The sequence below is a fragment of the Mesitornis unicolor genome, unplaced genomic scaffold, assembly GCF_000695765.1.
Source record: "Mesitornis unicolor isolate BGI_N332 unplaced genomic scaffold, ASM69576v1 scaffold2399, whole genome shotgun sequence".
Taxonomy (NCBI): domain Eukaryota; kingdom Metazoa; phylum Chordata; class Aves; order Mesitornithiformes; family Mesitornithidae; genus Mesitornis; species Mesitornis unicolor.
In genome coordinates this window covers 41,543-57,000 of record NW_010209048.1, presented here as the reverse complement: position 1 = coordinate 57,000, position 15,458 = coordinate 41,543, and the positions used below count along the sequence as shown (strand labels likewise).

General features: G+C 37.7%; 1 protein-coding gene across 1 annotated transcript in view; it reads right to left on the bottom strand.

Moving 5' to 3' along the window:
* The window catches only part of LOC104547144 (bifunctional heparan sulfate N-deacetylase/N-sulfotransferase 4-like), a gene marked incomplete at its 3' end in the record, with an annotated part of 45,945 nt that extends 30,690 nt beyond the window's left edge, over positions 1-15,255 (bottom strand). Inside the window, exon 1 of the mRNA XM_010192729.1 lies at positions 14,275-15,255. Within this exon, the coding sequence (XP_010191031.1) occupies positions 14,275-15,255 (981 nt within the window). The remainder of the gene's footprint in view (positions 1-14,274) is intronic.
* Positions 15,256-15,458: the final 203 nt, after the last annotated feature.

Below are 15,458 nucleotides of genomic sequence, written 5' to 3'. Positions count from 1 at the left end.
GGCGAGGGGAGCACCCAGGCACCCTAGATTTAGCCAGCTGAGGCCTCCTTCTTCTCTGAAACCCCAGGATCATGGTTGCAGCTGCTCTTGCAGAGAATACTTTTGAGGCCAAACACTCTCAACATTGCAATCAGTATCAAAACTTCTGTTAACTAAAATGTTTCTGATCTTGCCTTTGTACCTACACCATTAATGACCAGGCTAATGTACAGACCAACAGACTTCTGAGGAGTTTAAAAAGCCAGGGAATGGAAAATTATACTGAGATTTACCCTGTTAAAACAATTGGACCTCAACCAAAAAAGCACTTGTGCTTTCAAGAATCACTGACAGTTTTAAGAGCCAATATTTCATGGGTTTCAGGGAAGGAAAGTAAATACAGTATGCTGTCAAAAATGTGAATTCAAACATTCTTTATACAGCCTTTACTTGAAGGTCTGATGTTTTGGGGTGAAAAACATAGGTTCTTGAAACCCATGACTTTGATTCAATCAATGCAGTTCAAGTATGTCATTAAGACGACTTTTAGAAATGTCTTAAATGTTGATACCTTGGATTTAATATATATTGTAAAAGTTACATTAAAAATGCTGGCTTTTAGATAAAATGAGGATGCAGCAAAAAAATTAAATACCAATTTCCTGGAATAGTCTTCTATTAAAAAGGGCTCTCAGCAGAGATAATTATTTGCATTTTTTAAATTTTTGGAAGATCAGAAATTTCAAAGCTACATTTAATTGTAGTACTTTGGAAATTTTTAAAAAATATTCTTCAAACTGCCCAATTTGCCTTCAGCTTGCCAGAGCAGGAGACCTGGCAGAATATAATTTTGTTCAAATCACATTCCAGTGGAACATTCTGCGTTTAATAAATCAGTATTTTGCCATGGGAAACTGATTCACAGGAGCACTCCAAACTGATTGAGAAACAAGAATATAAACTTCATTTTCCTCTGACTTACCACTTTACCATTTTGGAAGGGTTTTTCACCTGTTTAGTCCAAGGAGAAATGGCTAAACAAGTTGGAAGGAAGGAAAACTTAGATACTAATCTCTAAATCTTTGAATTTTACTATACCTTGATCAGAAAGTATTGGGAAGTAGGTGCTACATTTAATAGACTCAATTCATGATTTTTTAAAACTAAAAGAAAAAATGTCAATTAAACAAGTACATTAGTTAAAGAAAATAAACTCTATTGGATAACTAATTCAGCCTTCACCAATCAGATGTGTTAAAAATAGCATGGATGCCATATGCTAGAGAAGCAGAACATTTAACACATCATAGTTCCCACTGCTATTTGAGCGCTGTCTGGATGGAAACATGGACAGCAAAATAAAAGAGTCCTGATAATATGAAGAAAGAACAAAAATGTAGAAAAGTGAGTGAAGTTTACAGATACTTAGAGAAACTCTCATGGCTTGGTAAATGGTACTTAAAATTTGTCCTCCTGAAGGGAAAAAAAAACCCCAACCCAAACATTTGTAGCTTTATTTCCTCAGGAAGACATCTTGTCAGAGATTAACACTGAGGTGATGCTTTGCTAATACAGTTTGTCTGGGGACAGGAAAGCATTAGTTTCATTCAGGTGAAAGTTAAAGCAGCCAATCACAGTTTCTGTTTTTCTAAAACAAGGCAGAGGTGGGATAATGCCTTTATCACCCTAATTCAGTGGCCTTGGAAAGGCATAGACTGTTCTAACCTTTGCTAGCTTGTGGTAAATCTTACTGCTCACAAAACAGAAAAAAGGAGATTTTTCTAAAGGAATCCAGAATTTAGGATGAAAACCTCAAACAATTCAAAAAATATGAGTTTCTCTCAAATTCAAGAATTTAAACTTGTTGAAAATATTTTTCCTCCTGAACTATACCCATATGTACTTCAATGATTTCACATAAAAATGCTTCTGAGCTCTGTGGACTTGGATGACAAATCTGGGTAAATGTCATGGTTTAATCCAGTAAGTAGCCAAACACTACGCAACTGTTCACTCAGTTCCCCCCCCACCTCCAGGGATGTAGAGGAGAGAAATGGAGGAGAAAGGTTGGAGCACTTGTGAGTTGAGATAAAAACAGTTTTATAATTAAAAAAAAAAAAAAGATAAAAATAATGACTTGTAATAAAAATAGGAACAATTATAATAAACCAATCAAAGTTATACTCAGCTCACACAGCAGTTGCGGGCAAACTGAAAATGCAATGGTCAACCACAGGGGAGGGGTAAGCCTCGGGAACTGAATGGCGGGCAAGACCCTCTGGAGATTGTGACCATGGGCATCCCCAGCAAACTCCCCAGTTTATAGTGAGTGTGATGTCTACATATGGCATACTTTCTGTTGGCCAACGCAGTCATCTGTCCTGGCTACATCCCCTCCCAACTTTCTCTAAAGAAAAGGCTGGGAGTACAGGCAAAAACCAGTCCATCTTTGACTTAATGTAAACATTACTTGGCAACAACCAAAACAACAGTGTGTTATCACACCAGCTACCATGAAGAAAATTAACTATAACCCAGCTAAAACTAGAACAAAGTGTTTATTGAGCACTGTAGTCCTCTCAGAAATGCTGCTCTCCTGAACAGAAAACTGACTTTGTGATTCTATCCCAGCAAAACCAGGAGAGTAAGACAACCTCTGGATTCTAAACTTGCAAAGTCACTCTTAAAGAAAGTCTCAGATTTGAAGGACACTACACTGCCTTGGCAGTCTTTCTGTGTCAACCTTAACTGGAAATGAAAGAACTTTTTATCATGTCCTGTACTAATCAATGATAAATGCTTGAGTTTTAAATCAGAAAACTTTAATACATGCAGTATGTTGCAGTAAATCAAATCCTAATGAGTAAAAATACTGTTCAGGACCAGTTTTTACTAATATACTGTTTCGGATGAAGTTGTGAATAGCTTGTCCTTTAATTTTCTTGTGAATTTTGAAAATGAAGTTCTATTACAGTTAAAAACTTTTTTTTTGTTTAGTTGAAATTCTTAAACTTTATAAAATATTTTGTATAAAATACTGTAACTGTTGAAATTATAATCTATCGTATTTAATATCTCCTCTACAAACTTAGAAAATTTGTCCGCATGAAATTATATGTTTAAAGTAATAAATACTCTTACATTATAGTGCTTGCCTATGAGACCAAAAGATTCTTTTGTACCTTTTATTGAGAAGTATATTAATAGCAATAAAAATAATTTTCATGTATGTATTGTAGAACTAGTGAGGATTTTTTTTTACAAAGGCATATTCAATAAGAAAAACAAGAATGTGAAAGAAATAAGATTTTAATAAATGAAAAGACATTTATACTGTAAGGTCCCATGCAGATTAATCCTAAAAACAGTCATAAACCTTGATTTTAGGACCACTGCATATTTTGTCACATACAGAATTCTAATTGTAAGAAGAAGTATTTTTTTATTAGAACAATGTTTTCAGAACAAAAAGTTGCCACCAAAATAAAAATGTAATGCGTGGCTGCTTCCCTGTGGATGATGATGCTCTATGGGCAGTAGTCCTCAAATTACTTTTGCTTCTTATCTCTAAGAAAATCTCCAGAGAAACATTGCCTTGTGCAGATAGCCCATAAGGAACAGAGTTTTATTCTTCTCACCTCGTGTATTCATGTAGTAATTGTGTTTTCTGCCTGCAGAAAATTATTACAGTTGGATACAAAGCTATGCTACATCCATGTACATTGCTTGGAAAAGGTACGACTGTGCATTCAGAACAGGTACTGTAAAAGGGTTGTATAGATACCAATGCTAATAAATGTAAGGATAAGACCCTGAATGAAAATGAAGGATAAGCTAAAACTGATGTTGGCATCCTCCAACCAAACTTAGAATAGGCTGGCAATAAAGAGGAAGGGAGGTTTACTGCAGAACCTTGGTGCTGCTAGGATGTGTAAGGTTGTAAATAATCGGTGGCTTTCCAGACCTGGCAAATGAGTGATCTGTACTGGCAGCAAAACATGTGAGACCAGTGAGAGTCCCTCTCTATGTGGGGGTTCAAAGTAGTGGTGCAGCAACCAGTGACCTCTGCAAATGGAGTCAGAGGTGTGCTGTTTAGCAAAATGGTGGTCTGCATTTGAGGCATTTAGCATCTAACTCCCAGGAGGTGCTTTCAGGCATGCATCACAGTGAAAAAATGAAGTGATCTCATAAAATTCCTAAGCAAGGGGGCTCTGAAGGTCTATGGAAAAAGAAGATTTTTCAGGAACTTCCCAGCTCTGTGGTGTCCAAATTTTAACTGTTTTGTAACTTCTTGTGAGCATGGGTGAAGTTTCAAGAGTGTTGCAAACTGCTAGCCTCAAATAATGTCAGCATTGTACTGCATCTTGGTATGAATATTTCCAATCAATTTCAGCATGGAAACAGCTAAGACAATTGAAAAAGAGCTTTATACTTATGGCTGTGAGCACTGCCCTGCTCGCTGAGCACAGAGAACAGACTGTCTCTCCTCCTGAGACACTGGCAGTGACATGCACTTGTGTTATTTGGTAATGGTAAAGAAGAACAAAGTGATCTCCCACATATTTCTGGGTCAGCCTCCTATATATCTTGGCAAGGACAAAAACTGACTAGAATCAGCGGAAAACCATAACGTGTACTGGAACCTGACAGTACAGATGAATGGATCATCATTGGGTACTGCTGGTGCTGCACTAGTCTGGTGTGTAGACGGGCATCTGAAGACTCAATCACTTGCAGTTTCTTATCATCAACCTTTGAAAGGCCCAGTGATACTGCATTGCCACAGGGTCTGGTATAAAGAGAAAGATTAATAGACACAATTTGATGGCCAACATTCCCAAATGTGTACCTTTTCACAGGAAATGGCATTACAGCTATGATAGGTAGGTACCAGACCTTCAGGAGAGATCCATTAAACACTAGCAAATAATGCTTTTGGCGCTCTTGTTTTTAAGCTGGAGATCCTTGATTTGTGTCTCCACAAAGGGCTGGAGAGTTGCCATGCCAATGGTTATAGGTCAAAAACTGACAATCATCAGGTCTAACTAGTCGGTATGATGGAAAACCACAACACATCATACAGTGATTTATCACAGCTTGCTCTTTCATGCCAAACCCTGAATGAGGTTTTCTTTCTTTTACTTGGACACAGAATATTATCTGGGGACATAAACAGTTGGACTAGATGATCTTTAAGGTCCTTTCCAACCTAAACCATTCTATGATTCTATGATTTTCTCATTAAATTTGATTCTTTGTGTGTGTGCTTATGATCATTGCAAAAACAAACCCCAATAAACTCTCTGAGGCACAGAAATTCCCTTCAGCAGTGAAAAACTATATCAAACTGTCACAATTTCAAATGTTCAATTAAATAATTCATCTTTTTGTTTATTTATTAAAGTAGCTACAAACAGACCTCATGAAATTTCCCAAATAAAATAGTTTCTTGCAAAGTGAATTTCTCCAGATGAACCAATGTTTGCATGCGAAGTACTCTTCTCTGACAGTCTGCTGAAAGCAATATATGACTCATTCTAACTATTCCAAGCTATATGTGAATCATGTCAAACCATGGAGTCAGAAAGTCATTTGTTCTTAAGTCTCTCTAAAAGTATTTGGACCCTCTATATGACCAGAGGAAAAGGAAACCCTTACAAAAATTGTCCAGTCCTTTGGGGAAAGCCTAAATCTTCCTGTAGTTGAGTACACAGCTTCCTAGAAGCAATGGTTACATCCTAGATTTTGACTAAAGGCATTTTTTCTGAAATTAAGCAGGAGGCTTAAATGAATATTTTCCTATTATCTGGTATTGTAATCTGCTTGTAATTTACCAGTTTTGAAATTCCACATGCTAGCATATGATGTTTACCTTCAAGAATGAAAATTAATTAGTGTCCATCTACTAGAAGGTGAATTTGCACTGAGCCCTGCATTTGAGGTGCAGCTCTTGCTAGACTCTTATTCTGCCTCCTGCATAAGTTGGAGTTCGGTAACTTTTACCTAAAAACCATTACACTATTCTACCTGTATGGAAAGAAGACAGGTGAAGACATACAACATTAGAATTAAAAGTATTAATTGAAGGGGTCTATGGCCATATTTATAGAAGAGACAATCACAGAATTTAATTTGTGTGGGTGTATGTGTATGTGTGTATGTATATATATATAAATATATCTGTCTAAAAATTGAAACCAAGCATAGACAATGAATATGTGCTTTCATACTACATTATGATACAGAGGTGGGCAGAAAATGCCTAGTCAATTCTTGATAAATACTTTTAGTTTGAAAATTTTCCTTTTTTCTTTGAGATTTTCTATATTCTCTCATCTGGTTGTCCATACTTCCATCTATTAACCATTTTTCTGACCATTGTCTTTTTCAAATTATTTGAACAATGGTAATAATACCAAATTGAGCTTTTGCTAAGTGTTGTTTTTTCTCCTTACATTTGGATGACAAAGGTCTATTTAAAGTTACTTAAGTAGCACTGCATCATGTGTACTCGGTGTTCACGGTGATGTGTTTACTGCTGCATCAAGTACTTTTAAGACAGTAATTATGACTGCTCTTTAAGTCTGTATTGGCTAGCCTTTCTAGAAGGTATTTGATCATTTCATAGAATGTTATTCTGTTATACAGGAAGCAGTTGCTATTGCTCCTTTTTAACTAATATGCATTATTTTAAAACTCAGATTAATGTGGGCTTCTTGAGAGCCATGTTTTTTTGCTCCTATGGATTCCCTAAACGTTATGAAAATAATCTAAATTTAAAAAAATGAAGCTAAATTAAATAGAATACTTCACATATCCTGGAAATATACTCCAGTATGACACAACCTATGACTTAAGAATTGTTTTGGAGAAGGAATTTGAGAAATCAGTGCAAATCCAGGAAATCAGAGAAAGAGTAGACAAGAGAGTGTCACAAGACAGTGACACTGAGCACAGGCTGTGAGCACTAGATACTGCATATTTTCTGAATTAGACCAATAGCTAAAAAACTCTGCTCTTTCTATATTTTAGAAGGTATTGTGTTATTTTTTAAAATTTCAGAATTTTTTTTTTTTTTTTCCAAAATTAAACTCTATTGAGTTCTAACAGCTAGTTAAAAATCTGGAAGAATGAAGGATGATTTTTCTCTGTTTTTAAAAATTCTTTTGCTTGCTGAGTGAAAGATTATACTTTTAATCTTGGAAAACATCCATTCAGATTTGTGATAATTCTGTGGTGCTTGTACAAACAATATCAAATTGCACTCCTTGGATTCTTGTAACCCTGCAGACAAAAAAACAGTACCTCCTCTGGGACAGGAGAACACCAAATGAGTTTTCAAACGTTCAGGAAAATCTTGCTTAGACCATGTGATAGAGGTAGCCTTTTAATGTGTGAGACACCACAGAGGGAACGTTATTGTCTAAATTAACGACACAAAAGAGCTAGAAAATTACACTCACCGGAATTTTTTTTCTGGTAAGACTGTATAAAACACTGTCAAGAACTACCATATCTTCAGTGGGAAACCTGGAAATTGGGAGAACCCCAAATGTATTACAATTCAGGCAGGGTACTCAGACAATCAATCAATCCTCCAGGCTGCCAAGGAGAAAACCAAATGTTTTGCTGATGCTAAAGTAATTGTTTGGGGTTTTTTTTTAACTACATCAGTACAGAATTTCTGAATGAAAGAGCAGGCTATATTGCAACAAAAAACCCCCGAACCCAAAAAAGCTGAAATACAAAATATTTTGTATGATGTATCTTGACAAGGCACTTGAGCAGTATTCAACGCTCAAATTATTACAGAAAGAGTTGGGTGATTCAAGAGACTTGAACAAGGAAAATATTGAATGATCTGTCATCTCTGCTGAAACAGACTGGAGTAGACACTCCTGTTTTACAAAGATTGTCTGATTATTAAATTTTTCTTATAATGCTGTTTTTAAAATTCATTTTTAAAGTCTTTAAGACCATCCAAAAGGAGAAACTCCAGAATTCCTATTCATTGTGTTCTTCACTGCCACTCTCAAGTGCTTTAAAAGGTGACAAGGGTAACACTTAGCCTATAATGACTAGCACTTGGCTGTCTGTTCTATCTTCCTGTGCTAACACATCTTCTGTTTTTAATTTCTCCCTGTATTGTACATTGATGTGGTTACTTTACTGGAAGGAGTTTATTATTATAGAAAGCCTATAAGGATGGCTATTGTATCTCACACTGTCAGCACGGAAGCAATTGGTGTTTGCAGCTTCTGCTGAAGGAGAAAGCCACAGATAAATTTAAAAATAAAAAAAGTATTTCTTTCTGGTTCCTATACATAGCACCAGGAGTTTCAAATTTTTCTCAGATCCTGGGAATTTTGGGGACTGATACTGAGCACATTTGTGTCTAACTGGATGCAGACTGAGATACCAGGCTGCTGCAGCTTCCATCATAACCTTTCCTAACAGCTGTGTGTGAGTAGAGGAAGAGCACAGGAGAGCAGGGTAGCCGGAGAAACTCTTCAGAAACCTGATTTATAATCCTCTCTGACTCTTAATTCTGGTCTTGACCGCTGCTGGCAAATTTCTACAGAAAGCTGGGCATATTCCGTGCTGCTAGATGCCAAATTCCATGATGGGTTGCAGAAAGGTGTTATTGTCTGCTGTTAAATAGATCTTCCTTAGCTACATGCATGGCTTTGGTCCGTAGTACCAGTTCCAAACAGCATGAGAGGTAAGGGATCCCAGCAGAACTGAAGCAGGAATCAGCATTGGTCTACAGCAGTTTATTGAATCCTTTCTTTTAAAGGGCATTTAGACTTTGCATGGACAGGGAAGAGGGTTTGCAGACAGCAGTGCAGGGAGTTTTGCCCACCCACAGCTTTGTACTGACTGTCATTCTGCCATGCCCGGTGATGTGGCCCAGACATTTCTGGTTATTTCATCTGAAAGCAATAGTCCTTGAAGAAAGATCAGAAAAAGCATATGCCAGAGAGATTCTGTTATCCAGCTCAGCCTCCTGCTGAGCCAGAATGCTTTAATTTGAAATTATCAGAAAAGATGCAACTCCAACATGAATTCTTGGCTTTAAAATACTAAAGTGAGCAAGAAATCACAGCCTTTAAGTGTTCAAGGCATTTTAATGGCGGTGAAGGTCAAGGACAAAGTGCAGACTGTGGAAGTGAGGAGATGTCAGAGACTAATGTCATTCTTATTTCCACTGAAGTAAATGGTCTGAAGCTTAAAGTGGAAGAATGGGGGTGAATGCAGATGGGCTTTTTGGTGCCACAAGAAAAAGGAGGCACCACAGTAGCATCACAAAGGACATGCCCAAGCATTGCTCCATCATTTTATAGTATCTCAGAAAGCACAAGGATGATCCTGCCCTTATGAGAACAGTTAGATTGAATAGAGAAAAGGAAGGTGTGGCTTTCAGAGAAAGGGGCTTTGTGGTATGATGGTGCTCGGATGAGCAATTTCCCTTTGATTACCAGCTCCAGCTGGCAGAGTGGGGGAAGAGAGGGAAGCAGGTGTCTCCTGAGAGAGTCCACCTGGAAGAAGGCTGTAGAAGGGAAGCTATGCTGCAGTACAAGTCCTAGAGTTAAGAAGTGGGTTGGAAGTGAAATCTTAATGCTTTTTTTATTTTTTATTTATTAAAGAGTAAGACCTTTACCTTGTATTGTGGTCTACCAGGGTTTATTTTGTGTTTTGAGTTAACAGTAAAATGCAGAAAAGAAAATGTATTTGTGAAAAAGCCCTGGTCGCTGCATTGAGCTCTTCCTAGGTGAGTAAACTTTGTATTAGTTCATGCTATAACAGCAAAACAAAAAAAAAACAAAACAAAAAAAAAGAAAGAGTTTAGCAAGTTCTTACCACCTGTTTGAGTAATGCAGCTCTGTTTGTACTTAGTTAGAAGGAAGCTTTAAAGGTAAAATTTTGTATTCTTTCTGTATGGTAATCCCAGATGCAGTTTAACCAGACATTTTCAGTTGTTTTTGCTAAATCACTGATTCCGGTGATCTTGGACTTGTCATGTGGCTAGGATCCAATATAATGTGTAAGTACATGAATTCAGTGATTCGGCAAAGTAACTGATGAGTTCTGGAGTCTTTTGCCACCTAAAATTACACAGTGAGATAATATATTGGCAAGAGTGAAATGGAGAAATTAATTTGCAGAGGCTTGCTAGGCTCAAGATAGATCTCCACAAAGCTTGGAAAAATAGCTTTCTGTGGCTCTGCTGAGTTCCTGTTTAATTACTGAGGCAGATGTGACCTTGCACAACTTTTGTAATACAAAGGACTGAGAGATCTTTTGTGGTAAACAGAGCCCATAATAACTGTTCTTTAATCTCTGTTTCTCTAGCTGATGCCACCCTTTATAAAACTATATATATCCCTGAAGCACCTAACTGAGAAATGGCTTTGTGAGGGGATAAAAACATTTGAGTTGCAGGAATTAATTACACAGGCACGGTGTTAGTTGTCTTTTTACTATGTGCACATATTGTTATCAGAAGACTAACTTCTAGTCATGTGTCCTTTGGGTTGGTAGTTGTTATATATTCAGTCACTGGAAGGAAATGCCTAAGGGGTTGGACAGAGTGATGTTATTTAGTTGTATTTTCAATACAGTTTAAGAATTGTGTAACTGTTCGTTGCCTTTTTCTTGCATGCACCAAGGAGTCTGACATGTATGAAGACATTTCCAAGTGACACAGATGTGTGTGGCACCTTAGAAGAGCCCAACAGAGTTCCCCACATAACTCCACAAAGTGAATCTACGCTGTTTGTAGTAACAAATGCTAAGAAAAAATTGGAGAAGTAGTGATGCGCCATAATACAGTGGACTGTGCTGTGTCGAGATATTATTTCATTACAAGTGTTGCTTAATGTGGTTAATTTTAAAAAGAAACAACAAACAAACACAAAACCAGTCTGTATAAACAACAAATATTTTATATTGATGATGCTGATGTTTTAAACTTACATTACAGGGGACAGAGTGAAATGAGATTTGAGGTGCAAAACATCATAAATGTGTAGACTGTGGGAGGTTTTCTTGGGTTTTTCTGGGTTTTGTGTTGTGGTTTTTTTTGTGGGCAGGAGGAGAGTGGGTTTTCTGTGCTAAGTATACGTGTAATATGCAGTTCAGGAAAGAAAAGAAATAGTCCAAATTCTACCACGTTCTTGTTGAACAACATACAAACCCTGTGCTAATCCTGCTAACTATCCATGTCATTTCCATTTCCACCTTTATAACACACCTGCAGGAAAAGCACAACCTGCCCTTAAATCTCGTGGTGCCTCTGTATCAGAAACAGCCTCTTTCTTGCCATGAAAAACAGTACCCTCTCTGAGCAGCTGGTCACAGCAGCTGCTTCAAAATGCATGGCATTAATTTGACATCACTTTAATATCAGCCTCTTAAATACTGTCTCGCTTTGCTATTTTGCCTTTCAAGCAAAGAATCTGCTATGCTTTCAGGGGTGAAGGCAGGCCTGCTGGTTCCTAATTGCCTCCTTCCCCAAGTGACTTGGGAGATTGTTCTCTAACTCACTGTAATTATCCTTTACTGTAAACTAACCAAAGTACACTCTGATTTCGGTGTTATGTTCATTAGCAAGCATCCTGTTTCGAATGCTAATGTATTCTGGGAATGTCCAGGCTGTAAGAATGAACTGATTTGTGTAGCAAGTGTTTGTAAAATACCCTAAGGAACAAATCCTTACCTGGTCACTGATTTGAAATGAAACCCACTGTTCTAAGTTCATAATATCAATGGATGGTCAAATTACAGGGTGGCTTTACACGTGAATATCATCTAAAAATGAGTTGAATTTTTTATTGTCCTGCAAAGAGTGCTTGATGGGAAGGCTGGTTCTAAGCCTGTGCTTGTAAAAGATTTCTCCTCATGATCAGTGTGGCATGATTTCTTGTTGAGGAGAAGAGACAATTTATCTGGTAAGTGGCACTATTGGTGGTTTTGCAATGTAAGTAGGCTGCTAATTTAGTGCTAGAGCAATGTGGGAAGTATGAAAGCTTCCCTTCATACCTTGACTCAAAGATAATCCATAAAAAGAAGATTCACCACATGATCTTTTAAAAAAATATTTTTTCAAAAATTTTTTCTGGATCCAAGCAGATGCTTTCTCAATGTATGCAGCAGTGTGGACTGCTCTGTTTTTGAATGCGTAAATGTATGTAGCACATAAAAGTGATGCTGAATGCTTGTAACAGCTACAGTTCAGCTGTCCAGCTCCTACTCAGGCCCCTGGACTTAGCGTTTTCTGCTGTGACCTTGTCATGGGCAATGAAACATGGCTGCTCTGTCAAGTACAGGTGCTAGGGCTTGCCTAGTGATGTTGTTAATTGCTGGATAATAAAGGAAGAGACTTGGGGTTTCTCTGCCTGGTGAGATTATTCCACTCAAAAGTATGATCTGAATTTCCAAGTCACTCTCTGTGGACACTTTTATTATAATAATAGGGGCTCTTTTAAACAGTGTAGAATAATAGACTTCCTTAGTGGAGCAAACCACATCAGAAAAAGATGCTTTCAAAAATGTACAAGCAGAAAGCTATTGCTGAAAAACTTATTCTTCTACTGTCTTTTCAGTTAATTACCTCTTGTATACAAGCCCTTTCTCAGAGCATTTTACCATATATTTCTGGAGAGAGAGAGAGCACTTGATCACTGAGCTTGTGCACAGTGCTCAGACCTGAAGACACCAGGAGCTTGGAGCACTTGATGCTAGAAATCAGCCCTGATGAGCATTCATATGCCTGGTCTGGCTAATAGAGTTACCGAAATATTCTGATGTGAAACATTTTTTTTAATTGTGCATAAGGCTACTGATTTTTCTGGGTATTTCAATACGTCTCTTAATGATCTGGATGGAGAGGCAGATGACACAGAAGTTGTAGAAATGGAAATAAGAGTTAAGAAATAAAATAGAAATCCACATTTAAAAACAAAAGGCTTTCTTATTGCTCATGAAAGCATTAGGTTATTCACAGGAAAAAAACCTCTAGAATAAAGGCATGAGACTGGGATGTTGCATTCTTAGGAACTTCAATTAATCTCTGAATATAATGATTCCCACATGTGGAAAATTGCAAGGAAATAACTGTCATGCTGCTGAGTTCTGTCTGTACTTTCCAAGTGACACACATCCTTGAAAATTACTCTGAACAAATCTAATGTCATCTCTGGATACTTCAGACTATGAAAATAAGTTTAAAAGAGACCCTCAAGAGTAGTCTGTGAGCTTTTCACCATATCAGATGGTTACATCATTTGCTAAAGTGCAGGCTATGCTTCCATCCTGTCACTGGTAACTTTAAATACTTGTCTACTAGTCTGCTAATAAAAATTGTCTTGCTAATTCTTGTAAGTCAGACTGTGACTATAACTTTTCATGTTTTTTTCCTTTTGCACTTTTTCTTTTTAAATATAGTGATAGTTATGCAGTACTTAAAAAGGCAACAGAAGTTGCTTCTGTAGACATTCTGATTGAACTCCAGAAGAAATTTTTTTACCATGAGATCAGTCAGACATTGGAACAATCTCCCAGGGGAAGTGGTAAATTCCCCTACCTTGGTCAGTTTTAAGAGTCAGCTTGACAGGGTGCTGGCTCATCTCATTTAAACTATACTTTTAACTAAAGAGGTTGGACTACATGATCCTTGTGGTCCCTTCCAACCTGGTATTCTATGACTCTATTGTTCTGTCTACATTCTAAAAATAGTGAAAGAAAGAATACAGAAAATTCCTATAAATGGTATTTTATATATATATATGCTATATGCTTACATGTCTAAATGTCTATGAGCATAAGGAAAATCAAATTAATACAGTCTAAACCAGGTGCTATTATCTAAAAGTTCAGATAGCTCAGCAAAAAACTTGGGGCAGAAACAGAGATCTTTTTATTTAGTTTTTTTAAAAAAAAGATCTCTGTTATGTGAAGTATAAAAAGTCTCCTTTGTTATGCAGGCACTCAAGGTGAAGCCCTTGAGCAGAACCTTATATGAGCAAGAGGTAGCCAGTACATGCACTATATGCATTACTGTTTGAGGCCATCTCAACGTAACAAGATATATACACCCACATGAATGCATCTCTGTATGCATATGGGTACACAGACTTTTAAAGTAATCTCAGGAAAAGGTTTCTAGATCTGCTTGCTACACCAGTTTCAACCTTTACTGGGAAATGGAGACTGACAGTTTTCTTATGCTTTCTCTTTAAATACCCTTTTGCACTTACATGGATCTTGGATGGTATCCCCCAATTCTTGCCTTACCTTCACATCATTGATGTTCATCCTCGTTCCCTCCTTCCCAACAAATATGTCATCTATGTCAACCAGAATGTACCTATCCAAGGACAATGTGAGCTTCTTCCCTGACAGGAAAGAGATGGCATCAATAAAGATCAGTTTGTGCAACCAGAAGGTCAGGTTGTTTCCAAAAAGGACTCTTTGTATCCCATCATGAAGCCCCAAGTCTTGGATGACTGTTGCATACAGAGCAGCCTTTGGCAATGCTACAGGGGTTGGTCTGGAGGTCTGCAGTTCAGTTAAAAGCACAGGTTGGTAGGTGGAATGGTTAAACTGGAAAACTGTCCAGTCTTCACCAGGCAGTGGACCTTCCTCAATCCTTGGTGCTTTGGTAATGTGCAGCAGTGGAGACTGAGGGTTTACCACACAGTCTTTGAGGGCTACATTATTGTACAGATGTAATGGTAATCCTTTCAGTATTGTACTTGGGGAGCTGTTCTCATTGGCTTTATGAAAACCAATTATGCTAACACTGTATTCCACACAGTATTTTTCCAGAAGCTCTCTATTCCATGAGTCCATGGATACATACTTCAAAATATTCTCATATATAACAATTGTGTATTTTCCTCTTCCATTGTCCGTGAGAGGGGGGATGTCCCCTTTGGCTGGTGCGATGACCATGTGGTATTGAAATCTGCTGGACTCAAGAATGGCTATGATATCTTGCCCCAGCTGGGAGTACTGGCTTTCCACAAACAGGAGGACAGTGGGATCAGTTTTAGATGGATCAATTGGCTTGGCTGTTTTCAGCTCTATGGACCTGTATGGTAGAAGCTTGAGATCTTCACATTCTGCTTCTCTGGTGGTTTCCACAAGTGCCATTTCCTGCTTGTAGCCAGTGTAGAGGTAATAGGCAGAAATGATGATGCTTGCTAAGCAGAAGGTTGCCAGGAGAATTACCAACGTTCTGAAACTTCTGCGAAGCTTCACGGTTAGGTTCATCTTTCGCAGGACTTCCAACTTTTGTTGGACTTGCTGTTTTTTTGGATCTCTCCTCCTAAAGCACCATAGTAGCAAGGAGATGCAGAGGTGCCAATTCCCCTCCCAAGATGTTCATGTGACCATTGCAGTGCATTTATGAAGCTGTTGGGGAGGTTATAAAGCTGTTGGAGCGGGAAGTCAAAGGATCCAGAAAACTAAATTGA